We start from the raw sequence: 25,192 nt of genomic DNA, 5'->3' as shown, positions 1-25,192 counted from the left end.
TGATGGCATTTACTTTGTTTCCACTTCTGTGCTATTACAAATATTTCTCTTAAAAATATCCTCTTTTCTGTGTGCTTATGGACTTGTATGATAATTCTTTGTGATCAGTTTCTATTTGTGGAAATGCTAGGTCGAAGGATATATTTTACAGTATTGGTATATTAAAGCCAAATTGTCCTCCAAAAGCTTATGCTAATTTACATTCTCATGAAGTATCTGTGAGAGTGCCTCATACCCTTACTGAAAATGATTATCAAATGTTTCAATCTTTGCTAATCTGAAAATAAAGAATAGTATCAGGCCAGGTGCAGTGGCTCATGCCTATAACCCAAGCATTTGGAGAGGCCGAGGAGGGCAGATGGCTTCAGCTCAGGAGTTCGCGACCAGCCTGGGCAACATGGTGAAACCCCATCTCTATAAAATATACACAAAATTAACTGGGCATGGTGGCCGGGCGCGGTGGCTCACGCCTGTAATCCCACCGAGACCGAGGCGGGCAGATCACCTGAGATCAGGAGTTCCAGACCAGCCTGACCAACATGGAGAAACCCCATCTCTACTGAAAATACAAAATTAGGCTGGGCGTGGTGGCTCACGCCTGGAATCCCAGCGTTTGGGGAGGCCAAGGCGGGCAGATCACCTGAGATTGGGAGTTCGAGACCAGCCTGACCAACTTGGAGAAACCCCATTTCTACTAAAAATACAAAAATAGCCGCGTGTGGTGGCACATGCCTGTAATCCCAGCTACTCGGGAGGCTGAGGCGGCAGAATCGCTTGAACCCGGGAGATGGAGGTTGCAGTGTGCTGAGATCATGCCATTGCACTCCAGCCTGGGCAACAAGAGCAAAACTCTGTCTCAAAAAAAAAAATATATATATATATATATATGTATATATATTTATACACAATTAGCTGGGCATGGTGGTGCATGCCTTTAATCCCAGCTAACTCGGGAGGCTGAGGCAGGAGAATCACTTGAACCCGGGAGGCGGAGGTTGCGGTGAGCCAGGATCACACCATTGCACTCCAGCCTGGGCAACAAGAGCAAAACTCGGTCTCAAAAAAAAAAAAAAAAAATTAATCGGGCATGGTAGTGCGTGCCTGTAGTCCCAGCTACTTGGGAAGATCACTTGAGCCCAGTAGGCGGAGGTTGCAGTGAGCTAAGATGGCACCACTGCACTCCAGCCTGGGCTACAGAGCCAGACCCTGTCTCAAAAACAAAACAAAAGATTGGTATCAGTTTATTATTTTGATTTGCATTTCTTTATTAATGAGTTTGAACAGCTTTTCACAAGTTCATTGGCTATCTTTCTTCTTCTCTATTCATTTCCTCTAGTTTTTTATGCTGTGTTGCTTGTCGTTTTAAATTTTAAGGAAATTAATACTTTTCCCCAAATGTATGATATATCTTTTGGCCTTGTTTGTTTATAATTATTTTGGCCACAAGGAAGTTTTAGTTTTATATAAGTAAATATTAATATCATCCTTTATGCTCCTTGATTTTATATTTTCTTCTAGTATTTTAATAGTTTTTAATAGTTTCACCATTACACCTTTAAATCTTTGATCCATTTGGAATGTATGTTGGTGTAAGGCATGAAGTAGGAAACTTATCTTTTTTTCCAAGTGGCTACTCAGTTGTCCCAGCACCATTTGTTGAGTAATCATGTTTTGCACGCCTATTGGAAATGACATCTTTATCCTTACCATTAGTATCATTCGTCTCCCAACTGTGGGCCAGGATTTAGGGCCTTCCTTAGTGGGAAGCTTCATGGGCTATTTGGTGAACGTCGGGTATTGAAGGATAAGGAAAAGATGCAGAGGGAACGAAAGTTTGAAACTGCTGAAGTATGGGTGGTTGTGACTTGAGGTGAGCACTCGAATGCCTTGGCCCCAGTGAGGAACGCCATTGAGGCTGTGTCCTGAGTCCTACCGATCCCACACTTTTGCTTAAATTACACAGCACACAGATGCTCACAAACATGAGGCTGGCAGTGTAACCAAGCCATAAAAATGCTGAAAGGGGAGAGGATTTGTTTTCTAACAGCTATGTTTCTATGCTATTTGCCTAAGGCTTTTAATACAGCAATAGTACACTTCTTTCCACGAAAACATTATGAAGAACATACAAGCAGGACAGCTATTCTAATTAAAAGCAGTCTACAGTTCCTCTTGCTCCCCTCCTGCGTTAGGCCCTGACATCCACCTGGAGCTCTGAGGGCTTGGGGAGCACAGCGTGCAGACCTTAAGCCTGAGAAATCTTAAGTGAGGAAACAATAATCCAATGTACCAGGAAGAGGTACTACATCTGTAAGATTTATGAGAGTTTGTGGGGTGGGCACTCCAAGAGGAAATAAGCTTAGTGTTAACTATTCATGGCTGCCAGTTCTCTGCCAAGGACAGGAAATTTCAGATTTACTCCCAGGAAAGGAACAGGAATGAATACCATTCCCAAACTGTGGATGGCAAGCCGTGGTCCCTTCCTCCTCCACCCACCCCCCAGCAATGCTCTTTGCGTACATTTGAGGAAGTCATTTTGTATAAGAAAGACCTTTCTTGATGTGACTGGTATTTCTTTTGTTCTTCAGCTTTATGAAGACTTCAGAGAAAACTTGGTTCAGAACATTTCTTAGTTAATGATTCAAGCATCACCTGAACAGATCAATTGAAGTAACAAAGCACTGTGTATTGTCATTATATAGCATCCTTACATTTCCAAGGACACAGCTGTCCCAAAGAATTCTTACCCATGGGCTGTAGAATTTGCATTAATCTAAAGCCAAGCTCTCAGGGAAGCTGTGTGCATTTAGGAAACAGCAGAGGATTAATGGAACCTCCTAGCCTGTTGCCTCCCAAGTTGGCCTTGTTCCCTGCAGCACAAATTAAAATCAATTGCTTGCTTAATATGAGTCTCACCCTTCTCACCCTTCTCCATCTTTTCTCTCTTAGATCGTACCATGAGGGGTTTTACTTACTGTTAAAGAATGCTTGTAAAATGTGGGTTAACTGTGCTAAGAAAGTAATCTTTATTCTTGGGTTTGGAAAATGAACCACTTTTGGCAGATCTTTGATGTTTTCAGAGATGCTAGGGTTAGAATTTCTAGATCCTTATTTTTCAGGCTAATAATTAAATTAATAAGTTAAAACGTTTTAGTAGTTTATAAACGCATAGGGAAAAGACTGGATAGACACTAATGTCAAAAGGGAGACATAGAAAAGAGAAGGATTGTGTTTTACTCTCAGGTGTCTATAGTCTTTACAATGAGAATGTGTTTTATATTAAATAATTGTGTAATAAAAATTCAAACAAATTTTATTCTGGTCACAACAAGCATGCTTTCTGCTCTGTCCCAAACAACAAAAATGACCCACATTCTCTCTACTATGTTCACTTAGCTCATCACACTCTGCCTTTTTAAAACACCTTTTGATACAAAACATTTTGCAAATTTAATTTTTTAAAAATAACCTGCTGACTCACTGGTTTGTAATAGAGGACAGAGTCCTTTCTAGATCCTCAAGTTCCGTGCCTGTCTCCAAGGCACATCCCCACATCCCGTCACAGTGCTGCAGGATTAGGGAGGATTGCTTCCAGCTGAGAGAGATGGGAGGCCGTAAAGGCTCTTTCTTCTGGACGATGTTGGAAAGGAAGAAACATGGAGTTAGAAATGCTTATGTCTCCACACATAGCCTCTTCCTGGGCAACCGTGGACAGTCTCTCTCTGCCAAGGTGATCATTGTACTTGCAAATTTACCTAACCTGTTGACTGCCTGTGTTACATTTACTATTGAACCAGCTAAAGTTCAAAATTAACTTTTGATGACTGACTTTCAGTTTGAACCAAAAAAATAAAAAGAGGAAATAGCCACGTAAAAGGAAATACAGCTTGATTTCATTTTTTTCTTGTTTTATTTGATGAACTAAATTGTCCGTTCTTCAGGGGCTCAGAATAGATATTTCCTTTTGTTTTGTATCAAATATTAAAGAGAATTTGACCTTCTTTGCAGGTCAGAAAATTAATTAGTTAACTCTGGATATTGAATATGCCACAAAGTAGACTAAAATACTTCAGATCATTTCTAGAATAAGGCAAGGCCTAAAGAAATAAATCCTCTAAATCGAGTGAGGTTGGCCAAAGATACCTAGCATTTTATGGTTGGCTGAAGATACCTAGCTTTTTATTAACTCTTTATGACTTCTTTATCACGAGATTTGAGTCACCTGCTACTAAGACACATAAATAGATTGTTTGGTCCACACACAACATGTGGATTAAAGTATAACTTTCAGAGGCAGAGAATCCAAGGGGTGAAAATACCACATTTGCTCAGTAGTCTACCACAGTGTGGTGGCACAAGGTGGCGCTGTATCTGGATTAGTCTTATTTCTGTTTCCTAGTGTTGGGGGTAACTCTGGACTGCATTATGCTGGTGGGCCTATAGTTTGTCTTCAAGTTTTTTAAAAATCTCAGTCACTAAAAAAAAAAAAAAAAAAAATCTGTGGTTCCAACATAGCTCTAAAATCTACTTATGTGCCACGGTGAATTTCAGGCAAAATATGACCCCACGAAACAGACCTCCATTGTGACAGTACCTATTATAATTAAATACTCATTCTTGTGTAATCCATTTTAATAATAACTATAGCCACCAATATATGTGTGAGGCAAAATGCTGGGCATTTTATTGCCATTATAACTGATAACAACAACCTTTCATGGTAGGTATTACTACCCCAATTTACAACCAAGAAAGTGACAGAGCTGATGATTGAAACCAGGTTTGTCTGGTTCCAAAGCCTAGGACTTCATAGTAGTCATTCAGATTGTGGCACCGTATTTGATAAAACTTTAGTTGCAAACTACTTATTCCTATTGTTTTTAATAAAAGTCCATTATATGCTTGACCAGGCATTTAAATGTTTGAAAGTAGTGTAATACAATACTGATTGGTTTGTCTTTTACATAAAGGTAATATTGATTTATTTTTCCCCTTTAGCCACCAGCTAAGTACCTTCTTCCAGAGGTGACGGTGCTTGACTATGGAAAGAAATGTGTGGTCATTGATTTAGATGAAACATTGGTGCACAGTTCGTTTAAGGTAAATCAACATAAAAAAACAATCCATGATCTTTGTGATTTGATAACAATTGTATTGGAAAAGGGAAAACAAAAAGGATGAAAGCTTATGGTGATTAGTGTGTGACTTCACTCTTCATGTAGAAATCCCAGGAGCTGCTTATTAACCCAGGTGAACATTAACTAAAGTAGTTGAATATTAACATAATTAGTTTGCAAAAAAACACTAAGCTACCAACATCACTGGGACCTCATTCTTAGGAGGTTTGCATTTTCCAACACTGTAACCCCTGCAGAAATACTTTTCAGGTGGCACAAGGCACTCAGTGCCCCCCAGGACACTGTATTTGTCAAGATGACCAGAGTGCTATGTGTTTTATTGGGAGGGGGAGGGGAGGCTCTGTTGGAAACTGTCAAATGACCTGGTATCATGGAGATTTTCCCAGATCGATTTTTGAAAGATGTCCAACTCTGAAGAAGACTTCCAGACTTCAGGGCATCTGAACAGATTCAGCCATTTAATTTGAGCATCTTCATGACAAGAGGTGGCTGGGGTTTTTTGCAAGCTTCACAGCTAAATGAGTACCCACCTTCAGGACTTCCCTCCTGAAGGGTGTGGAGGTCAGACACTCTTCCTTCCTGTCACCTTCCCTGATCTCCATCTTCCTGCTGGAAAAACAGCAGAAACGGCCTCCGTGCAAGAAGAGGTGTGGCAACACTGTTAAGAAATGAGTTAACCATTTTTTTTTTTGACGTGAAATAAATTGTTTAAAAGAGGCAAGTGATGAAAAGTTTGGAAATAGGAGATTGATGTTTTGGGGTGAAGAAGCAGGTATTTAGGATTCTGGTTTGTTTTCCTTGGGTTATTTCTGGTAGTGGGACTGCTCTATCATTGTACTGCATTCCTCTTTCCCCCATCAGCCTGGGACTCCCCTTCACTGAGAGACATGAAGGTCACCATCCATGATGGGGCATGTGTCTCACATGAACCATAGTCATTCCTTACAAGTTGTAGGAAGCAGAAGAGCTGTCAAATATGCCCAAACACCTTTCTACCAGAAACATCCTTCTTTGTTCTTCTCACTAAACAGAGACCTTTCTGGTAGGACAAAGCCAGAAAATTGTCTTTGAGTCCTTTGAAGAGTGGAGAAGAGACCACACTGACCTCTAGCAGTGAGAAATGGCCTTGTTCTGGCCACTGGGGCATGCAGGGACCACCTCATTCCCTAGCACTTGAGGGCCAGCCCCTTCCATAGTTGGTCCAGGGGATATGGTGACCTTGTGTCCCAGCTTAACCCTAGATAGCATTGGAAGCCATTTCTCCCCCATGGGCAAGTTGCTCAGGACTTTTCCAAGTCTCTGTGAAGGAAAGCTCTTCAGAGCAGGGGTCAGTTGCCAGCACAGCATAGAGAACTCCCTCCCAAGCAGCTATGGGAGTGTAGGCAACACTGGCCAGATCACCTGATGTTACTGAGGATTCCTGGCTCCAAAGGCAAGGCCCTGGTAGCCCCCAGTGTCTCTAGCACCTGCTCGGAGAGCATTGATGCCACAAGCTAATGTGAACGGCATTTCCTCATTTCTTTCCTCCCCTGGCCTGCCTACATTTGCAACCAGAATATTCTTTATGGTTTTTAAAGTTCTGGGCATTTCAAAATCCTTTGAGAATCTGAAAGCTATGGACCCTCTTCCCTTCGAAAATGTACATTTGTACAACACATAGGTTCATGGATCCCAAGTGAAGAACCCTAGCTATAGCAGAGTCTCCTTTATACCAGCAGGAGAGAGGAGAGTAAGGATGGTGCCTGCTGGAAGCTGGGGAATGGTTTTTCTCTTTTTAATATACTCCATGGAATGTGATTCCATAATCTAATGCCTTGGGAGAGTCTCTTCCTTCAGTCTTTCCTTTTGTTTTTTAGCATGATTCTGATTTTAGTTGTGCAATTATATGATATTAAACTCATCCTTGGCCTTCCAACTCTGGGAGTAAATAAACAGTGATCTTAAGCTAAGTGCTTAGTAGCGGTGCTATGACGTAGCATTGTCCATGTTTCTTTGTTTTTTTGTTGTTTTTTATTTTTTAGTTTATGTATCAACGAAGAGGGTTTGTGTGTACTGTGATGGGCTTAAAAGCAGACCTCGGTTCAGAGTCTGACCAGACGCTGTACCCCTACCCCTGCCCAGAGGCCACCACACACACCTTCTCCTTCCTTCTGTCTCTCTTCTCTTGTCCAGGGTTTTGCAGGCTGATGATTCAGTTGGGCCTGTTCATTTAAGTAGTTTTGTAACTAATTTGTGGAATTCCATTGAGAACTGTGTGTAAGTTCATCATTGAGAACATAGTGACTGCTGAAGAATCATATTTGAATTTTAAATGTCATTAATATTGTCAAAGAGTTATTTAAAATATCCAGAAGTCTGTGGGTGTGCTGGATGTTGTGTTCCTTGGAGCGGAGCAGGCATAGGGTGGGCTGGCTCTGTACCCCCACCCAAGGCAGGAGCTGGTGCCAGGCTACCTGGGAGGGCCTGAAATCACTGATTCTCAGGACTGGATTGGGGCCATGGGCATGCATCAGACCCATCACAGTAGCTAAGGAAGAGAGGAGAAACTGGGGTCCAAGGAGAGGAAGAGCCTGCCCAAGGATGTGGCCTGTGGCCTCTGACTTTACCCCCACATGGCCTTGGCACTGTTTTGAGTCCATGTGGCCATCTTCTCCTGCTGAGCAGCCCATCACAGGGCAGCCCCCAGTTGTGGGTCCAAGTACAAATAGTTTTCCCTCAAGCAGCACTGTCCTCTGAGCCCATTACGTGCTCAGCTTCTCCCCCTGGTGGTTAGCAGTGATTCCCCATCACCCCAGCAGGACTCTGGGCAAGAGCTGGAGTTTTCAGGAGCCCCATCCTCTAGCCAGGCAGCGCCACACTTTTTGGTTGAGGCCAGGCAGGTGATATTGGACCAAGATGCTGAAAATGTAATGACATTCACAGTGGAAAATAATGTGCTTTCCTGCTTGTGCTTATTTTAAGGAACCAAGGCATGCTTCATCATCCTCCTCCTGAACTGTTTTTTCCAATAACCAAAACATTGGTCTAGGCAGGCTTTTTTCTTGCTAAAATTTCCAGAGTTTTTTTGTTCCTTCAGACATATTAATTATAGTCTCTTTTTTCTCTAGCCTATTAGTAATGCTGATTTTATTGTTCCGGTTGAAATCGATGGAACTATACATCAGGTAAGAAATTGAAGCTAAATTTGAGTTTCAATTAAGATTTTTTAGGAATTACATTTCCTATGAACTTTATTTCTAAATTCTCATTTCAGTAATAATTTTATTACTGAATCAAAAGGAAGCATACCGTAATAAATACAATGTTTTTCTTTTTTTCACTCCAATGAATTTATTTTATACTGAGATTATAAGGAAATTATAGTCGCAAATATTAGATGCGGTTGCAAGTTCAAATAGTTCTTTGATTTGAAGCAGACTTTCAGAAGTTTCCATATCCCCCACTGGCCTAGCTTGATGGTCTAATTAACTTCCTTGTATAATTGCTTTCGGCTACTCTCCTAGCAGGCAACAGGAAAATGCCACAAGTCACCCACTTATGGTGGATTCTCGGGAAAAAGTGTCCATTTTCAATGCCAGCTGCTCCAGACTGATCTTATCATTCCTGCGTCGTTTTCTCCAGAGAATCTTTAGCAAATACCCACCCCAAAAGAAAAAGGGGGAAGGGTGTGAGTTTTCGGATCCGCAGGCTGCTATGAATAAAGATGCCGTAGTCAGTTGGCATGCGTCTTCGTTGCTTCTGATTTTTTTTCCTTATCTGCATAAAGCTCTTCCGGAAATAGCTTCATTTATGAACAAATTGGGAACGCTGTAGGAAAACTAGCTTTAGAGGTTGAAGCCGGGGAGCTTTTGTCAGGTTTTCCACAGGGATGATCTAACCATCTTACTTGTCAAGTCCAAGGTCTTAAAGGGAGCGTATCTGGCCTGATATGCCAGGAAGGAGACTTTCCTGGTACTTGAGCCACAACGGGATGTCTTTTCTTAGCAATGTCAGTAGTCTTTGGTTCTTGAGTGCAAGGTGTCAGAACTGGAGAAAGCTTGGGAATCAGCTGGTCCAGCTGCCTCATTGTCTAGATGGAGAAACTGAGGCTCCGCCAAGGAAGGGGTTGGTTAAAGGTCATACGATGGGAAGAATTAAAATGAAAATTCCAGTCTCCTGCCTCCTGGCCCAGGGCTCTTTTCCTGATACTCAAGTCCCTTCCCTCCCATGTCCTTGCTTTCTTGCTTATTCTCCAGGACATCCTGCCAGGAAACAGTCCCCGGGAGAGGCAGCTTTTTCCCTAGTGTTTCCACACTTCATGCTTTTAAAAGCCATCACAGAGCCAAAACGGCAGGCACTTGGGCATTTAACATTTGCAAAAGCATCAACTGAATTAACTCAGCATCTGAGAAGCAGTTAAGGCTTCTGCATTTATCATCTTGGCTTGTGTTACATAGTGCTTATGATGAGACAAAGGAGAGGCTGCCCAATGGCATAGCAAGAATTAGGAGAGAAATTAATCCTTCGTACCACGTGACTGTAAGCATGACCGGCCTGCCCACTGCTGACCCATTCTTGCAGGAGCTTCCCCCACTCTCCATCTTGGCTGTGCTGTGATATCACAAGGTCCCAGGGCTGGGATCAGAAATTCTCTCCCAAGGGAATGAAGCCACAGGAGCCAAGAGCAGGAGGACCAAGGCCCTGGCGAAGGCCGTGGCCTCGTTCAAGTAATCCAGGATAGGCTGTGCAGGTCCCAATGGGCCTATTCTTGGTTACTTGCACGGGGACGCGGGCCTGGACGCCGGCATCCGGGCTCAGGACCCCCCCTCTCTGCCAGAGGCACCAACACCAGAGTTCCCAAATCACTCTCCTGCCCTTTGCATGTAGCAAAGCTTGCTTTCCAAGCAGGACTCCCAGGGAGACTGAGGACTACAGGCCACACCCGTTTGCTGGCATCGAGGAGTCTTGTGGGCAAAGTGGGAGTCTGCAGCTGTTGGCAGCCACAGGCCCTGCCCTCAGCCCTACCCCAGCCTCCCAGCTCCTCAGAGCTGTGTTGGCACCCGTGCTATGACATCCTGTTCCTCCAGCCCCTCACTCCACCCTCAGCCACAAATCCATGTCCACCTCCTTCTTTCAGTCACCCATGAATTTCCCACTGAGTCCTGGCCCTCCTGAGCTCCTGCTTCTGGCACCTTGAAAATGACTTGTTTCTGTGTAGAATTCCTCGGCCAGCAGCACACCCAGCATGTGGTGCAGAGGCCTCATCTCCCCTCTGCTGCTCCTCCTGCCATTCTCACCTGCTCCATCTGCCGTTCAAGGCCCTAACGTGCCCACTGTGACCTGCCTCTCACTTCATCTTCAGCCACTTCCTCTCCCAGCCCCTGCTGCTCCCACTTCTCTCACTACTTCTGATGGCTGGGCACACAGCCTGGCTACTCTCTAGCTTCTCAAGTATTCTCAGGCCTCGGGTCTCACACTCTACTGTTTCCTCTGCCTGAAAGCCCACTTCTTCTCAACCTTATTGGCCTGGTGAACTCCTTCAAGGTCCAGGCCAAATGTTATCTTCTATGATCCCCTCCCCTTGTGAGGGGAGTTAATTGTCCTTAGTTTATCCCTCTACTACAACTTTCATTATGCCATGTTTATTTTTATATGTTTTTGCCTATGTCTGTTCTAGAGTGTGAGCTCTTCAAGGGCAAGGCCTGTGTTTTATTCATCTTTGCAACTACATCAGGCTGAGCTCAGAGCTGGGGCTCAGTAAATATGCTGAATTGAATTTTAAAGAGTTTGATTTATTTTAGTGAAGTGGCTAATTTCAAATGGAATTTATTCAAGTTTGAATTAGTTCTTCCCTCCTCCCACTTCCTCTGTCGTCTCTCACCAGCTTTGCCTTCTCTCCCATCTCCCTTGTTTCCCCAGATTCATTCAGGCTCCCTAATCAAGAACCTATGTATGGTCTGAAGCCTGGCCTCCTCACTGCTACCCCCTGGCCTGGCCTGGTCAAAAGGGTACACAGAGCCCAGCCATTCTAGAAAAGGCTACTCTTTGCACCCCTCTGCTCAGAGACCCCTCCTGATGGATTATATCTGGGGTCCAGGAATAGCGATGGTTTCACATCCCCTGAAACATACCAAGCCCACCCTTTATGGTGTCATAGACAGCTTCCCAAGCTGACAAGGAAACCCCTTCTTGCAGCTTTGCTGGGCCTGTGCGTCAACCCCAGACTTTCCTAGTAAGGGGGATGTCCATCCAGAACAGAAGGTGGCAGCCAGAGCAATCCCAGACCTGCTGGGCAATATGCGGGGCCTGGACCTCAAAAGAATAACACCCAGACAGTGGCCCGTGCCCACATAGGTCCTGACCCTCAGCAAGTGCCAAGAAACACACGTGAAATGAATGAGTCATTACACACAAACATGGTACAACCCTTCCATTTGCTGGCCCTGAATATCCCCAAGACCCTCACACCACGGTCAGCTTCTCTTTTTCCCTTAGGAGGGGCGTCTGCAGTGAACTGAGACCTGGAGCCCTGTCTGAGGAGTGCCACGTCTGACTCCATAGCCCTTCATACAGTCTGGGCCTCTGCCTGCTATGCATAGACCTGGGGGAGGGAGGCAGGAACCTTTGTAGCAATTCTTCCTACAGTGGGCATTTGGGCCCCAGGCCATCCCCAGCAACTGCCACATCTGACCAGCCTGCTGTCTCCTGCCATTGCAGGTGTATGTGCTGAAGCGGCCACATGTGGATGAGTTCCTCCAGAGGATGGGGCAGCTTTTTGAATGTGTGCTCTTTACTGCCAGCTTGGCCAAGGTGAGTCCTGCTTCCCAGCCCCACACTCCCAGCCTGGTACTCCCAGCCCCTCCACCCCTACCCCCAATCTGTCAAGCAGCCCTTTGTTTTGGTGGGGGAAGCTATTTCTATGGTGACAGGTTCCCACCCCAGATGGGATGGATGAAGGCCATGTGCATGGTGCCAGCCTGAAAGCCTTCTGGGTTACCATGGTGACAGGGAGCACTTAGAACAAATGCTCCATGAAGTTGCTGTGTGCAGCCACCTGAAGCTGGGTGTGCACAGTCCAGAGAATCACAAACAGGTCCAGTGTAATGGACAAAGGATGGTGTACCCCTCAACCATTGACTGTCAGCCAAATGCTAGAGGCCCCTGTGTCCTTGGGTTTTGCTTTCACAGATTTGAGGGAGAAGCAAGTGAGAGATAAGTGTTGGACACTCACCCACATGCATGGGCTGAATGAGAGTTCCAACTGCGCTAATGAGCTGTATGATCTGAGGCAAGTTACTTCACTTCTCATGTCGCTTTCTTCTATAAATTGGGGATAATTCCAGCTACCTTGTGGCTGGATCACATGAAATAGCATATGTAAAGGACTTAGCACAGTGTCTGACTCACATACAGCAAGTATTCATTGAGTACTTGCTGTGTTCCACATACTGTGCTGGGCATTGTCACATGGTAAGCACTCCTGATGTTCATTATTTTGTGTTACAATTATTTATTGATGATGATAGGCCGGGCACGGTTGCTCATGCCTGTAATCCCAACACTTTGGGAGGCCAAGGAGGGCGTATCACCTGAGGTCAGAAGTTCAAGACCAGCCTGGCCAACATGGAGAAACCCCGTCTCAAAATACAAAAATTAGCTGGGCATGGTGGCGGGCATCTGTATTTCCAGCTACTTGGGAGGCTGAGGCACGAGAATTGCTTGAACCCCGGAGGCAGAGGTTGCAGTGAGCCAAGATCATACCACTGCACTCCACCCTGGGTGACAGTGACTCCGTCTCAAAAATATATATACATATATTTATTGATGATGATAAAATCATTCAGACATATCTTGATCCTAAAGCTTGATATGAATCTGACCTAAAATCTACACTGGTTCTGATCAAATAGAATGGTTTCTTTGTCCTCTCCACTGTTTAAGGAAACTAGCAGGTTCCCAAGCCTCCCAGTATGGTTTAGTCTCCCCCTTCACAGGTGTGGCAGGGTGCCTGTGCTGTGTGGGGCAGGCAGGGCCTTGCTCCTCCCAGGAGATCTTTGCCTTGACCATTTCCCAAACTCTGACTCTGATGGGGCTGACACCATCCATTTGTTGGTAGCACCACAGTTGTCTCCATGGGCATCTCAGGGACCCTGAGTGGTCCCAAAGATGAGTTTTCTGGGGCCAGGTTGACCATTTGCCTGTCTCCAGGACATCACACAGTAGCTTCCTCCGCCATGTCCTGCTTCTGGACGGTGCCCTGATGCCCACATTCCCTTCGCTTCCTCTGCATGTTCCACTGCTTTGCTGGCCTGGCCATTGCTGGTTGGGTCCATCTCTGTGATGATTGAGGGGTGGGAGAGCCCCACTTGCACAAATGCTGCCAGACTCATCACCAGGCCTTAGAGCATGAGCCAGTGGAGTGGGATTCAAAATCCTCGTCCTTATTTTTGCATTTCAAAAAGAGAACAAGGCCTCAGGAAAAATAGAGTCTTCCCCAATGGGTAATCTTTCAGATGAGTGGTACCAAGATTAATTGTTATCTGTAGCATCAGTGGCTCTTCCAACAGTGCTCTGGGATGCTGAAGAGCCTGAAGTAATAACCAAAGAAATAAACAAGAAGATTGCACCAATAGCAGTGAAGTGAGAGCTGTTTTTTGTTTGGGAAAATTAAGAACACTTTTCCTTGGCATTGTCCCCAGCATTTGCTTAAACATCCTTGTTCGGTTACTCTTCCTGGATGGCTCCCACCTGCCCTGCCATCTGTCTCCTCAACCCTTCTCTTGCTGCTACTCCAGCCTAGCTGAGCCGAATCAGCTTCCAAGTGCAGCCTTCCACCCTCTTTCCTCCCTGAGGTACATGTCCTGCTGATGGGTGGTCATGCCCCTGTTCTTGGCTCTGGACTCGGCTTCCAGCTAGCAGTAGTGGTGCAGTGGACCTCCTTGCCTGCTGCCCAGGAGCCCGCAGGAACCTCAAGCTGACTGTCGTAGCCTTTCAGTATCTGCTTCATTGTCATTCCTTCCTTCATTCACCCAGCAAATATTTACTTAGTACCTATTATGTACCAGGCACAGTACTAAATACTGGGGATATAGCAAAGAAAAAAAGAGACAAAGTCCCTGCCCTTGTGAAGCTTACATTCTTCACATTCATCCTCTAAGGCCTGGAGGCCTCAGACTCAGACACTCTTGAAAGATAGGTGCTACCACAAGTGTTCATGATTATGAGGAAATGGATCATCTTTTTCCATTTAGAGCAAGCTTGTCCAGCCTGTGACCCACAGGGCGCTTGCAGCCCAGGACAGCTTTAGATGTGGCCCAACACAAATTCGTAAACTTTCTTAAAACATTAGGAGATTTTTTTAAAAGCTCATCAGCTATTGTTAGTGGTAGTGTATTTTATGTGTGGCCCAAGACAATTCTTCTTCCAATGTGGCCCAGGGAAGCCGAAAGATGGGATACCCCTGATCTGCACTCAGTTGCCTACAGCCCACCCACGTGGCCCCTGGCTAGCCTCACCAGCAGATGACTGTAGTGCCCTGAGCTCTCACCTCCCTTGGCCAGTAGGAAACACAGCTGCTTCTGGACTCTGCCTCCTACAGGATGTCCTTGGAGAGGAGAGGATGTTCCCATGGAATCATAGCTGCTGCTTGCAGCTTTGCAGCCCACATCCCACAGCTGTGCTGGCACTTGCTCTGCACTCCACTACTGGCCTTCCCAGCGCCACCAGCCACAGGTGCTCTCTGCCTCCCTGGCAGAGTCACTGGGTCCCCCTGATGCCTGGTTGTACCCCTTACTTGGTCTTGGTGCAGGGGCCTGGCCTCGTGTCAGGCTTGGCAACTGCTCCTGTTTCTTCCAGGCCCAGCCACTCAATATGGCCCACTCTTTTAGGTATCTTCAGTTATGAGGATTTTCTTTCAGAAACCCCTTTATTTCTTTCTCCAAGCCTGCTTTGGGGGAAATTTCCTAGGTCGTGAGAGAGGGCCAGGCAGGATGATCCGCAACTGTGAGCTGGGCTCAAACTCCCATCCAGCTCCTGGGCTTCAAGGAAGTGGATGGGCATCCATGGGAGTGGACAGCTGGGCACCATCCTGTCACTCAGGGGCTGGTCTGGCCCAAGTGCCCAGAGGACCTCTAGGGGGCAGTGTCATGCCATTCAAGACACATTGGAGCCAGCTCATTCATTCAGTGGTGAAATTCATGTTTACTGAGCCCCTCTCGTGGTAGATACTCTGGGAGGTGCTAGGGATGTGGTGGTGGGGATGTTTCAGGCCTGGGCCCTGACAAGGAGAGAGGAAATCAAGCAATTCCAGATAGTGCTCCACTCTGTGAGGGAAACAACCCAGAAAGGAAGATAGATGTGGCTCTAGATGGATGGGAGAGGAAGTCAAGACCTGAAAAACCAGGAGACAGATGTTCTGCAAAGAGCTGGGGAGAGAACGCATGCAGAGAGAACACTGGTACAAAGGTCCTGACCATGCTCAAAGCCAGTGTGGCTCCAGGGGCTCCAGATGGAGATCATTCAGCTGTGCCATGTGGGACGCGGCAGTGAGGAACGTGGGCCTTACTCCAAGTGCAGTGTGTAGACAGTGGAATTTTCAGCAGAGGAGTGACATGATGGCACATATGTTTTCCAGTGGCCACTCTGACAGCTTCTAGGTGAATGGGCTAGAAAGGAGGCCCCGTGGGAAAGACAGGTTTTTCACGAGGCTCACACAGCCATCCCAGGCCAGAGATTTGAGGCCCGGGCTAAGGGTGGTGGCAATATAAATAGAGAGATGCAAATGGAGTCAGGCTATTTTTGGAGATAAAACTGACAATTTCTGATGGTTGGGTGTGAGAGAAATGGAAGAATCCAGTGCCATCTTATGTACACAGAGAGGAAAATAACCAGGATCCTAAAACACATCTAATTATTAAATCCCTTTTTAAAAAACGTACTCTGGATCTTGCTGCTGTAGGTCAGGGTTTGGGGGGCTCTTTTAAACACCCAGCCTTCATTGTGACACCTCTTTTCCAGTATGCAGACCCTGTGGCTGACCTCCTAGACCGCTGGGGTGTGTTCCGGGCCCGACTCTTCAGAGAATCATGTGTTTTTCATCGTGGGAACTACGTGAAGGACCTGAGTCGCCTTGGGCGGGAGCTGAGCAAAGTGATCATTGTTGACAATTCCCCTGCCTCATACATCTTCCATCCTGAGAATGCAGTAAGTGGCCCCAAAGAAAGAAAATGTTGTGCTCCATCTGAGCCCTCTGTCTTGCCAGGCAGGTACCACTTTTGAGCACCTACACAAGAAGGTCTCTGGGCCTTTTCCTAATGAAATCCCAGCTCTGCCATTTAGCAGTTGCATGTCATTGACCAAGTTATTTAACCTCACTGAGCCTTGGTTGCCTCATCTGTCAAATGGGAATTATAGGAATGCTGATCTCATGGGATCATTGGAGGTTGCAGTGTGGCAATATACAAAAAGCACTTAGAATAGTGCTTGAGACTGGTAAATGCTCTATAAGCATATATCGTATTATCAACATTTTTAGTATTGTAATTGACAAGGGTTCTGTTGGCAGTAACCTCCTGGAGCCAGCTACTGCCTAGGACTTCATGACCCCTGTAGACTAAGGAGGCCTGGTTGCTCTCTTTAACAGAAGTATTTCTTAAGAATGAATAGGCTGGGCGTGGTGGCTCACGCCTGTAATCCCAGCCCTTTGGGAGGCCGAGGCAGACAGATCACAAGGTCAGGAGATCGAGACCATCCTGGCCAACATGGTAAAACCCTGTCTCTACTAAAAACAAAAAATTAGTCGGGCGTGGTGGCACGCACCTGTAGTCTCGGCTGCTTGGGAGGCTGAGGCAGGGCAATCACTTGAACCTGGGAGGCGGAGGTTGCAGTGAGCTGAGATCCCGCCACTTCAATCCAGCCTGACGACCGAGGGAGACTCCGTCTCAAAAGAAAAAAATATGAATAAAACACTCAGTAAGGTCTTCAAATAAGACTGCCAAGCTTTGCTGCCTCATCATGATGTCTAAAAAGCACCCATTGGGAACATTTCCTACATAAAGCTCCCTGGACCATGGCAGCTGTCGGTGCCTACTCACTGGGTGCAGCACAACTCTCAGGGCAAGAAGGACTGCCTTCCTGCCTGCTGCCTGACACTTCCAGGGAAGAGAGGCCAACCAGGGCCTCTGGTGACTGCTGACCCCTCAGTCACTGCCACATCAGGCCCCTAGACCAGGCATTTTTCCCTGGAGAGGATGCTTCCTCTCAAGCACAGACTTCTCAGATTCTACAAAAGCCTGCAAAGTCCTTTCCTTGAATCCAGAACTCTGCAGTCCCGCTTATAACCAAAAAAAAATTCAAACTCAATTTATTTGGCTAGTGTGGAATCATTATTTGAATAAATACTCCAAATGTATTTCTATGTAAATATGTTCATTTTACTGAGTAAATCAAATTCAACATAATATATTTGGTAACGTGTCTCTAACAGATAAGGATTACTTTTTAATATAATCACAAGTCATGGTCAGATCTGACAAAGTAACAGTTTCTTACATTGTCTAATATCCAGACTGTGTTCACATTGTCCCTATCATCTCAAAGTGTTGTGCATTTGGAGTATTTCAATAGGGATCCAAAGAGATCCATGCATTGCTTTGGTTACTATGTCTCTTCATTCTTTTGCAATCTTAACACGTCTCCCTTTCCTCCCCTTTTCTCTTTTATGCCATTTATTTGTTGAAGAAGCCCTGGTGTTTTGTCTTGTAGAAATCTCCTACATTCTGGATTTGTCCAGCTGCTGCCTTGTGACGATGTTTAATATGTTTTTATAGCCACCTTATATCCTCTAAACAAGTAATTAGAGCTCTACTGCTTGATTAGATTCAATTTTTTATTTTTTTTGCAAGAATATATCATAGAGGCCAGATGCAATGGCTCACACCTATAATCCCAGCACTTTGGGAGGCCAAGGCAGGTGATCACTTGAGCCCAGGAGTTTGAGACCAGCCTGGGCAACATGGCAAGATCCCATCTCTTAAAAAAAAAAAAAAAATTAGCTGGATGGGGTGGCATACACCTGTGGTTCCACTGTCGTTCTAGCTACTTGGGAGACTGAGGTGGGAGGATCTCTTGAGCCCAGGAGGTTGAGGCTGCAGTGAGCCATGTTCATGCCACTGCACTTCAGCCTGAGTGACAGAGCAAGACCCTATCTCAAAAAAAAGAAGAAAAAAATAATGCATCATAGGTATTATATGCTTATGAAGATATCATATCAAGGAGGCATAAAATATCAGGTTAGCCCACTTTTAAAGATTTAAAATTGATCATTGGGTTCAGGTGGTGTTAGCCTGATCCATCTATTATAAAATTCCCCCATGAACCTCTCACCTCATAATTTTAGCAGTTGTTGGTGATCATTGTCTACACCCACTATTTCATGAGGAATTGCAAAATGGCAATTTCTATTTTCAGACTAATGAGTTGGTGTTCTAGTGGCCTCAAAAGTAGCCAATAATTTTTTTTAGTATCATTATGAACTCATGGATTTGTTGTAGTTTCAGTCCATTTATTATTCTTTTGCATGCTCTAATTTTCACCTTTGGCCATGGACACTAATAACAAGTCTCTGATATAGGTTGAATATTCTTTAGCTAAAATCCTTGGTACCAGAAGTGTCTTGGATTTGGGATTTTTTAGGATTTTGGAATATTTGCATATACATAATTGGATATCTTGAGGATGGAACCAAGTCTAAACATGAAATTCATTTCTGTTTTATGTACAGCTTATACACATAGCCTAAAGGTAATTTTATACAATATTTTTTATAATTTGGGGACACTAAATAAACCATGTATCATGTGCCTGCATTTTCACTACCACCTGGCACATGAGGTCAAGTGTAGAATTTTCCACTTGTGGTACCATTGCTCAAAAAATTTTGGATTTTGAGGCATTTCAGGACTCAGATTTTTCAGATTAGGGATGCTCAACCTGTAGCTTCCTTGCTTTCTTAAACAACAAGATGTTCCAGGCTCATGATGAACATTTCTTGCCTCAGCCTTGGAACCAGCCATTTTTGTATGGTGCCTGGTCCCTATTAGTGGAAGTGGTATTTAGAGACCACAGTTTAAAAGGTGGATTTTCATTGCTAATGGGATATACTTTACTTCTAGCCAATACTACAGGGCAGAGCTAAAAATGACATATTTTTAGAAAGAAAACTAAATCATAAGTTCATACTGGTTTTTCCAATTCAACGTTGTTTTTATGTAACTTCTTTGCTTCTTTGTTTTGTTTTTGTATCCCTTTCTCTTATGCTGCAACTCTTGATTTCTAAAGATATTAACATAATTATATATTTGATCTGTAGTATATGTTTAATAATTTCAGTAGTGGTACTAAATTATGGCTAATAATAAGACAACTGTATGCAGTTTAGGAATTTTTAGAGAGATGTACAGTTATAACACCATGTTTTAAAATACTTGAATGCCAGGCTTCGTGGCTTACCTGGCTGCCTGTAATCCCAGCACTTTGGGAGGCTGAGGAGGGAGGATTGCTTGAGCTCAGGAGTTTGAAACCAGCCTGGACAACAAAGCGAGATCCCGTCGCTACTAAAAAAAAAAAAAAGGCTGGAGTGGTGGCTCATGCCTGTAATCCTAGCACTTTGGGAGGCCGAGGTGGGTGGATCACCTGAGGTCAGGAGTTCAAGACCAGCCTGACAAACGTGGTGAAACCCTGTCTCTACTAAAATACAAAAACTAGCGGGGCATGGCGGCAGGTGCCTGTAATCACAGCTACTCAGGAGGCTGAGGCAGGAGAACCCAGGAGGTGGAGGTTGCAGTGAGCCAAGATCGCACCTTTGTACTCCAGCCTGGGCAACAAGAGCAAAACTCCATCTCAAAAAAAAAAAAAAAAAAATTAGCCAAGCGTGGTGTCACATGCCTATAGTCCCAGCTACTTCGGAGGCTGAGGTGGAAAGATCACTTGAGCCCAGGAGGTCAAGGCTGCAGAGCTATGATTGCCACTGCACTCCAGCCTGGGCGACAGAGTGTGACGCTGTCTCACACATACACACACACACACACACACACACACACACACACACAAATCACTTGAAGTAATTGTGTGGTTGTGTCACCAATTTTATATACACTTAGATTCACTTTTATTGCTTTTTTTCTTAATGGTTTAATTGTATTTTAATTATATAACACATTTACATGGTTCTGACATCAAAACTATAAATAAAGATAGAGAAGTGTGTTCATTTCTGCCCTCTCCTCCACTTTCTCCCCATCCCCTAGGCGTAGTCATTTCTTTATTAGTTCTTACTTTATTTTTCAAAATTACGTAATAAATGTCTGTGTTTCTAAGCTATCTTTAGATTTGTAAAAGGGCTAAAATGTTACTTTTAAACATGTTTGGTTTATTCAAATTTGTTTATAAATCTCCCTTTGTACCCCTGGCTACCACCCCTCCCCACTCCTCTGCCTAAAACTAAGGGAAAATCTTGTCTTTCCCCATAGCTTCAGAATGTTCTACAATTTTAGACTTTTACTTTTAACTGATCACTGTTAAGCAAGGGAGGAAATTTACCACTTCTCTTTGTGATGTAATATTGCACAATGACCCTAAGTGGAAGCCTTCCTGTGTCCTGGATGTGAGCTCCGCGCTGTCAGTGGTTGGCTTGTAAGCTCTGGCTCCAAGTGCTCTGAGGTGCAAGGAGCCGATCTTGTGCAGTAGAAAGAGCTTTTGGAAGTTGGCAAGTAGCAAGGCTAGTTCTCATACATTCTATGCTCTGGCCACCTTTTCTGTGGCAGGAAAACAAAACAGGCAAATGCACACAAACTGGGTACATTTAACTTTGCCTCCCTGAGCCATCTCCCAAGCCATTTAGCTTTGGATTGGCCTCGATTTGAACAAGGGAACAAACAAAATCATGATGATAACGATGATGACACCAGTCGTCCTTACTAAAGAAAGTGCTCAAAGTCTGGGTACCCAGTTAGGTTAGGAGCAGCCCCCAGTGCTAGATGCAGTCCTGCTGCCTCCTCCATGCACTGTCTTCCAGGTGCCTGTGCAGTCCTGGTTCGATGACATGACGGACACGGAGCTGCTGGACCTCATCCCCTTCTTTGAGGGCCTGAGCCGGGAGGACGACGTGTACAGCATGCTGCACAGACTCTGCAATAGGTAGCCCTGGCCTCTGCCTGCCTCCCGCCTGTGCACCCTGGAACCTCTGGCCTCAGGGGACCTGCCTGTCCTCAGCTCCCTGGGAGCTGAAAGTGAGGATACTCTGTGCTCCAGGCCACAGGGTGAATGTGGCCATGCCTAACTGTTTTGTTTTTTTAAGAACAGAAACAACTATTTTAAAAGAACTCTTTTAAGAAATTTCATAAAGGGACATGCATTTTACTGGATTTGCTTTTCTTAAAACATACCAAAAAAGAAAAAAATAGAAAAAAAAAAAAAGCTTGATCTCTATCAGACTTCCTTTCAACTGTCCTCCCCTCCAAGCAGACCACCTGTCCCCTTCTATCCCAGCTCGGAGCAGCTGACCCAACTCAGAATCTCTTTCCTACAGGATGAAGTGCCTTTTGAATGTTATTTTAAGCCGAGAGTTAATTTTTCTACACAACATATTTCCAGACATCTTTTAGTCTTTTATTGTCTTAGATACTATAAGAAGATGAACATGACAATTTTCTAGAACCTGGTAGCGTATGTGTGTGTGGCGGTGGGTGCTGAGGGAGGGGAGTGAGTCACAGGAGCCTGTCCCCCAACAGGTGTGACTGCTCTGACAACCTGTGGCATGCTGCAGGGTCAGGCTCCTGATAGGAGGATTTCATGACTATGTCATTGTCTCCACTCATTTTTGACCCAGTTTGGAATGTATCTGCAATTGTGTGGCTCAACACTTTAGGAAACAATAGATTATTTTATATTATTATTTCTGATGGTGACAAGTTTGTCTTGAGGTCACATTTTCTCCTTGAAAAGTGGCATCCTGTCACTTCTGCTCTCACACTACTGCCATACATTTGTGTTTTTGTTGTTATTGTTTGGGGTAGAGCAGTTACAAGAAACCCTAAAACCCTTGGATATAAAAGAAATCTGTTTATTGATTTTTAAATCTTTCCTTTCCAAAAGCTGGATACACATGGAGCTGTTTGGGAATTTTCCTTGCTGCTACCGCGCTGCCACCAAATGGAATTGACCAGCGGCTGTTACACTGTTCTTTGCCACTGTGCCTATGCTCAGAATGTGCTCACTGCTAAGCTACAAACTCGGACAGGGTCAGAAACAGAGGTGTCCCACCCCATTGCAGCCTCCACCACCTGTAACCCCTTCCTGGCATTGGCCACTGAAGGGTACAAAGGCAAAAGGGCCACAGCACCACTTAGGTGTAGCATGGATTTTAAACTGCAGTCAGTATCAGATCCTGTTTGATAAATAAGCTGACTGTTCTCTCTTGAGAACCTGTGGCCTCAACCAGCCACCAAGCTGACGTGGCCCAAGTCCATCTCTTGGTCTTCTCCTTTGAAGCACAGCCTATTTCTGAGCCAAGGGTTGGGGAAGCCTGTCTAGATGTGGGACTCATTGCCCCAAACCAGGGAGAGGAAGAGCTCCCGCAGGGAGAGCCCAGGCTCTCTTTGCAGCCTTTCCCAGTTTGGTGTTTAAGCAGTGCCATGTTCCTTGTTTGACAACAAGACAGTCTATAAAGTATTGCTCTTAAAAACAATTAAAAAGAACCCTTTCATGTTGGCACCATTGCCTTAGTCCTCTGTGGGTTGGTCTTCAGCCAGCATTCTGGTGGGAGTGACTGGCATTAACAAGACTGGAAATCGGGGGTCAAAGTAAAATATCTTTGTTTTGCTTTCATTCACAAAGTAATGAAGCCAGCTGCCAATTACGTCCTCCCAACAGCACTTTGGTCTGTGGACTGCTGTGTGAATATTCAGAAGGGAAGTAAGTATTCAGGGGGTAAACAGGTCTCCCAGCATTCTGAGTGTTCCAAACCAGTAATCCACATGCCAATTCAAATAGAACAGCCCCTTGCTAGATATTACCACAGATAATGACAGTTACATGGTAGAACTGCCCATGCCACAAATCTTTATTTGGAAAAGTAGTCATTAAATGAACCCACTGCCTTAAATGTCTTGAATGTTGCAGTCAAGTGTCTGTCATGTGTTGATATCCACACAGAATTAGGCCCTAATGAGAGCCTTAGACCCTCAACCATGCCCCCTTCGTTGGCATCACAGGGCCTTATTTGGAAGAGCGGGCAAAGAGGATGGAAATCGTAAAATATTTCAGGGGAATCGAACCTAGGAATAGTGCTCCACTTCTGAGGATGGAGTGAAGACACTTGGCAGACTTGAGCCAGACACTTCACCTAGTAGTTCCTGAAACTGTGAGCACCACTGCACTAAGCCAGTGCGGAGCTGTTAGGGACGGGCCCAGCTCCTGCACCACGGATACAGAATGTCTGGAGAGGGCCAGCAGGCCCTCTGAGGGTTCTGGAATCTGTGCCCCTTATTTGACCACACTCCAAAATTCTGTTTTTATTTTAACCCTTGAATCCGCTTTATGTACATAATCAAAATATCTATATCTATATCTATATTTTTAATCATCTACATGTAAATGAAGCAATAGAATTCTAACATAAGGCCAAGAAATGAGACGAATGTTTGGGGTTTATGTTTTTTAAGGTAAATACGGGTATTGTTTTTAATTATTACCATGTATTAAATTGTGGGCTTTGAAACCTAATGAAACCTGTTAGCCACTTCTCTGTGCCATATACTTCCCATGTTACCAAAATACCCCCCAACTCTTTAGCCAAAAGAGAACCCTGACCTCCTGAGTTTCCGTGCTCCTTTCTGTACCAGGTTTAAATGTAGTCTTCTGGAGAAGTATTTTTGACATTGAGCTCTGGGACAGGACACCTTGGGTTTGTGGACTCCAGCCCACTATGATGTTATGACTTCTCTGGCCAGGCCTCCAGTGGAAGTGCACAGGCACTCCCAATGTTGTTAATGCTCTGTCTTCCATTTGTTCTGGAATCCTACGTGTTGGTCTGTGGTTCCATGCATTAGCTGTTTGTAAATAATGCATTTGCATACTGAAAAAGGAATGCCACCTGCCACAGTTGATGGTGAGGAAGCTCCTTTGACGTGGTGCAATTTTGACGAGATGTCTCTGGGGACACGAGGATGCCCTAATGATGCTGACTTGTCATGGTTGCAGCATTTGAACTTTTGGTGTTAAAAAAAAAAACAACCTGTAAATCTGTAACCTGGCAACATTTTACAACCCTGTATTTTTAAAGATGGCTTTCTAATAAAAAATCCAGAACCACACAGCCCTATGGTCAAACAATCCTACGTTTGTGCCTCTGCTTTTAAAGGTGCTGTGCTGGACAGTTGGCATGCCAGGGTTCGAGATGAGTGAATGGTTTGATGTACTTGCAGTTAACTGTGCAAAATTGGCTGGCTGCCTCTGTTCCTACTGTACTGTAAATTTGATCATGTCTGTTCCTGTTCCATTCTCCCAGGAGCTTCTCTGCAGACTGACACACCCTCCCCCACCCCGGGTAGTGGAGATGCTGGTGTCTGGGTAGTCATGGATTTCTGTTGGACATTTGAATGTGATAAACAATCCAGCATTACTTGGGAAATGCTACATGCAGAATGTGCACGTTTCCAGGGGCGAGTATTGTCAATCAAAAGGTTTGCAATGATTTCCTTCCTGCCAAAAATAAACATGTGAAACTGCACCCTTTTGTGGATGGACTACTTTTCTACCAGCAGCGCCTCTCCTCCCTCCCTTCCCCTCCTCCTGCGCAGCCTTATGCCATCACCTTGGGTCTCCTGGTATCCCCACTTCTGGGGAACAGGGGTGGATGGGAATGGGGCTGCAGCACTCCAGGAGCCACAGACTGATTTTCTAGCTCGTCCATCCCACCCAAATTGCCTGTCACTCCAAGGGTGACTGCGTTCAGCCCCCTGGCTTCCTCCCTCCGGAAGCAGTATGGCTCACTCTTCTCCCACAAAGATTCCAGCCCT

General features: G+C 44.9%; 1 protein-coding gene across 4 annotated transcripts in view; it reads left to right on the top strand.

The window, feature by feature from the left end:
• The window catches only part of CTDSPL (CTD small phosphatase like), a 122,162-nt gene extending 97,259 nt beyond the window's left edge, over positions 1 to 24,903 (top strand). For 2 of the 4 annotated variants that reach the window (XM_054481962.2, XM_063662035.1), the window contains exons 4-9: positions 4,999 to 5,100; positions 8,246 to 8,302; positions 11,835 to 11,927; positions 16,134 to 16,319; positions 21,190 to 21,311; positions 22,269 to 24,903. In XM_054481962.2, the coding sequence (XP_054337937.1) occupies positions 4,999 to 5,100; positions 8,246 to 8,302; positions 11,835 to 11,927; positions 16,134 to 16,319; positions 21,190 to 21,311; positions 22,269 to 22,335 (627 nt within the window). In that variant the 3' untranslated portion in view covers positions 22,336 to 24,903. Of the gene's footprint in view, positions 1 to 2,684; positions 3,731 to 4,998; positions 5,101 to 8,245; positions 8,303 to 11,834; positions 11,928 to 16,133; positions 16,320 to 21,189 lie in introns of those variants that run through there. The other 2 variants (XM_063662036.1, XM_054481963.1) reach the window with 2 other exon arrangements.
• Positions 24,904 to 25,192: the final 289 nt, after the last annotated feature.

Source organism: Pongo pygmaeus, chromosome 2 (genome assembly GCF_028885625.2).
Source record: "Pongo pygmaeus isolate AG05252 chromosome 2, NHGRI_mPonPyg2-v2.0_pri, whole genome shotgun sequence".
Classification (NCBI taxonomy): Eukaryota; Metazoa; Chordata; class Mammalia; order Primates; family Hominidae; genus Pongo; species Pongo pygmaeus.
The sequence above is the reverse complement of the archived record's forward strand: the minus strand, read 5'-3'. Positions and strand labels throughout refer to the sequence as shown.